Here is a 2905-nt window from a genome sequence, read left to right as displayed (position 1 = left end):
TAAGCAGGCGGACACTTTGCTGCGAACAAAGAGGGTGATGGGGCGGCTGGATCCGAATCCGGATCGGGCCAGCCGTGTGAGATGCAGCCTTCCCCCGTTAGGGCTCAGCGCGTTTTTCTTTTTGGAGAGGTTTTTGCTATAGGGCGCGTGCGCTCGCCAGACAGACAGAGAGTGACACAGAGAGACAGAAAGTGAGAAATCACTCCCCAGGGGAATGGCCACGCCGCAGTCCCTTCTCCTCCATTCTCCTCTCGGGATCTTTGGCACGCACACATGCCCGATGTGAGTTCAAGCCAAGTGCTTTTCATCATGGAAGTGCTTAAGGTCCGCAAAACAGAGGATGGAGCACACCCGAGCGGCTGCCCGCGCCCCCCGTCGGCCCACACTCACTTCTGGACGACGAGCCTCTTATGTTCGTCACAGCCCACGGAAATGAGCGCAGACTGCAGAGAGACAGACGCACACCCAGGTCAGCCGGGTGACCGCAGCCCGGCACATAAAAACCTACCCAAGTGCAGCCCGCAGGCGCTGTGGTGGTTAAGGCGCTGGACTCCCACACAGCCGACTACAGTTCGAGTCCCAAATCTGGCAGCTTGAAACTCAAACTGGGTGCAAGTGTACCCAAGATCCTGAGAAGAGGATAGAGAAGGGATTGTGGCATGGCCGTCCCCCAAGGGTGATTTCTCCCAGTCCTCTGTCTCTCTCTGGCAAGCACAATCACCCTATGGCAAAAAAAAAAAAAAAAAAGTAACTTGTGTTGGGACCAACAGTTAGCGTAATGGCTATGTCGCTGAAATCCCATGTAGCTGACCGCAGTTCGAGTCCCAGACCCGGTGGCTTAAACTCAGGCCAGGTGTGTGCCTTCATGCCCAAGATCCCTGAGAGGAGAATGGAGAAGGGATTGCGGAGTGGCCATCCCCCCGGGGGTGATTTCTCGCTGTCTCTCTCCATCTTTCTGGTGAGGGCAGGCGCCCTGCAGCAAAAACCTCTCCAAAACAAAACAAAGAAAAAAGTAACAGGTGTCAGGCCAGCAGATGGCGCTGCGGTCAGGGCAGCTGGATCCCACAGGGCTGAGTGCGCAGTCCATGTCCCAGACAGGATGACTTGAAAACCGCACCAGGCGCGTGAACAACGGAGAAGGGACTGCAGCATGGCCAACCCCCGGGAGGATGATTTCTCACTTTTCCTCTCACTGTCTCTGGTCAAACAGAAAAATACAAATAACTAGTAAAGTTGAATAAATAAATAAGTAATAAAAAAAAATGGTTTTTTTTTTAAACAACAACAACAAAAAGCACACCTTACACAAGGACCCAGTCACATGTGAAGGGTTTGAGCACCTAGGCCTGACTCCCAGCAGGGCAGCCCCGAGGCGTGGGTGACTCGACACCCACAGCTGACCCCTCCCCCAGAGCTGTGGCCCCGCGAAGAGCTAAGAGCCCCGTGTCCTGCAACAACCCAGCTCTCTGTCTCCTCCTGCTGGTGGACGTGTGCGCTTCCTAAAGACGCGGAGAGACAGGGAGAAGCACCCCGTGGAGCGCAGGCAGGACATAGTCCCTTCTGGGATCTGAACACAGACCCTGTGCGTTTTTCTTTCTCTGGAGAGGTTTTTGCTATAGGGCGTGTGCACTCGCCAGACAGAGAGACAGAGAGCGAGAAATCGCCCCCCAGGGGGGATGACGACGCAGCAATCCCTTCTCCTCCATTCTCCTCTCAGGATCTTGGGCACGCACGCACATGCGCCCAGCATGAGTTTAAGCCACCGGGTCCAGGACTCGAACCGTGGTTGACTACGTGGGAGTCCAGCGATGTAGCCTTATGCCAACTGCTGGCCCCAGCCCCCCCAGTGTGTTTTTCAAGCTGTTAGATCCAGGACTGAAACCCGTGGCGGGCCCTGTGGGATCTGCTAGGCCAGGGGCCAGCCCATGGGATTTCATTTAAATGGCGTATTGTGTTACGTGGCCTCCTGTGTCCGGTGTCTCTCATGGGTTTGAGGTATGTCCACATGGTATCCCATGTAGGGGTCATTTCCCGCCCCCCCCCTCAGGTCAACCAAACTCAAAACCACTGAGGTTTCCCCTTTGTACTTTCAAAGATTTGTCTGTGTCCTGGCCTGGAACGTAGCTAAACCCTTGGACTCATGTCTGAAGGAGACAACAAAGCAGTTTTAAATAGCCTGCCCTGAGAAGATAGGTATATTTCCATCTAGCAAAAGATGTGTTCACCTACCTTTAGCTTCTTTAAGACACTGCTATAGCCTGACTCACTCACTCTGCTTGGGTGAAGTTCAGGTCTTCTCATGACCTTCATTGTTCCTTCAATACTGACAGACTTTCACCTTGCCTTGAAGCCCAGAGATTTGCAGCAGAACAATGAATTGGAATCCATGGAATTCTGTATGAGAGACAATTGGCTCAGCAGCTTTACAGAGTTGGCTTGCTCCAAAATCTGTATTTGCTCCTTAAGTTGCATTCTCCTCATCTTTTTTTTTTTTGAGAGGTTTTTTGTTATAGTGTACATGCGCTCACCAGAAAGAGAGAGACAGAGAGACAGAAAGCGAGAAATCAACCCCCAGGGGGGATGGCCATGCTGCAATCCCTTCTCCTCCATCCTCCTCTCGGGATCTTGGGCACACATGCATACATGCCCCGTGTGAGTTTAAGCCACCGGTTCCAGGACTCAAACCACGGTTGACTCTGTGAAGTGCAGTGATGTAAGTATTATGCCATCTGCTGGTGCTGGTCCCTCCCATGTTATTTTTGACTTTGCTATCGGGCACATGTGCTCACGTGAGGACAGAGCGAGTGAGAAAGCAAGCAAGCCACCAGCCCCGGGACTCGAACTGTCGTCAGCCAGGTGAGAGTTCAGTGTCCCTCACCACCACACCACCTGCTAGCCTCATGGC

At 53.1% G+C, this 2905-nt stretch overlaps 1 protein-coding gene across 1 annotated transcript in view; it reads right to left on the bottom strand.

The window, feature by feature from the left end:
* The window catches only part of CATSPERD (catsper channel auxiliary subunit delta), a 38354-nt gene that overhangs the window by 5041 nt on the left and 30408 nt on the right, over nucleotides 1-2905 (bottom strand). The window contains exons 16-17 of the mRNA XM_027773530.1: nucleotides 391-443; nucleotides 10-19 (exon numbers count right to left, since the gene is read on the bottom strand). Coding sequence (XP_027629331.1) covers nucleotides 10-19; nucleotides 391-443 — 63 coding nt within the window. The remainder of the gene's footprint in view (nucleotides 1-9; nucleotides 20-390; nucleotides 444-2905) is intronic.

The sequence above is a fragment of the Tupaia chinensis genome, unplaced genomic scaffold, assembly GCF_000334495.1.
Source record: "Tupaia chinensis unplaced genomic scaffold, TupChi_1.0 Scaffold000356_2, whole genome shotgun sequence".
Taxonomy (NCBI): domain Eukaryota; kingdom Metazoa; phylum Chordata; class Mammalia; order Scandentia; family Tupaiidae; genus Tupaia; species Tupaia belangeri.
Note: the sequence above shows the minus strand (reverse complement) of the source record. Positions and strands in the feature narration are given on the sequence as shown.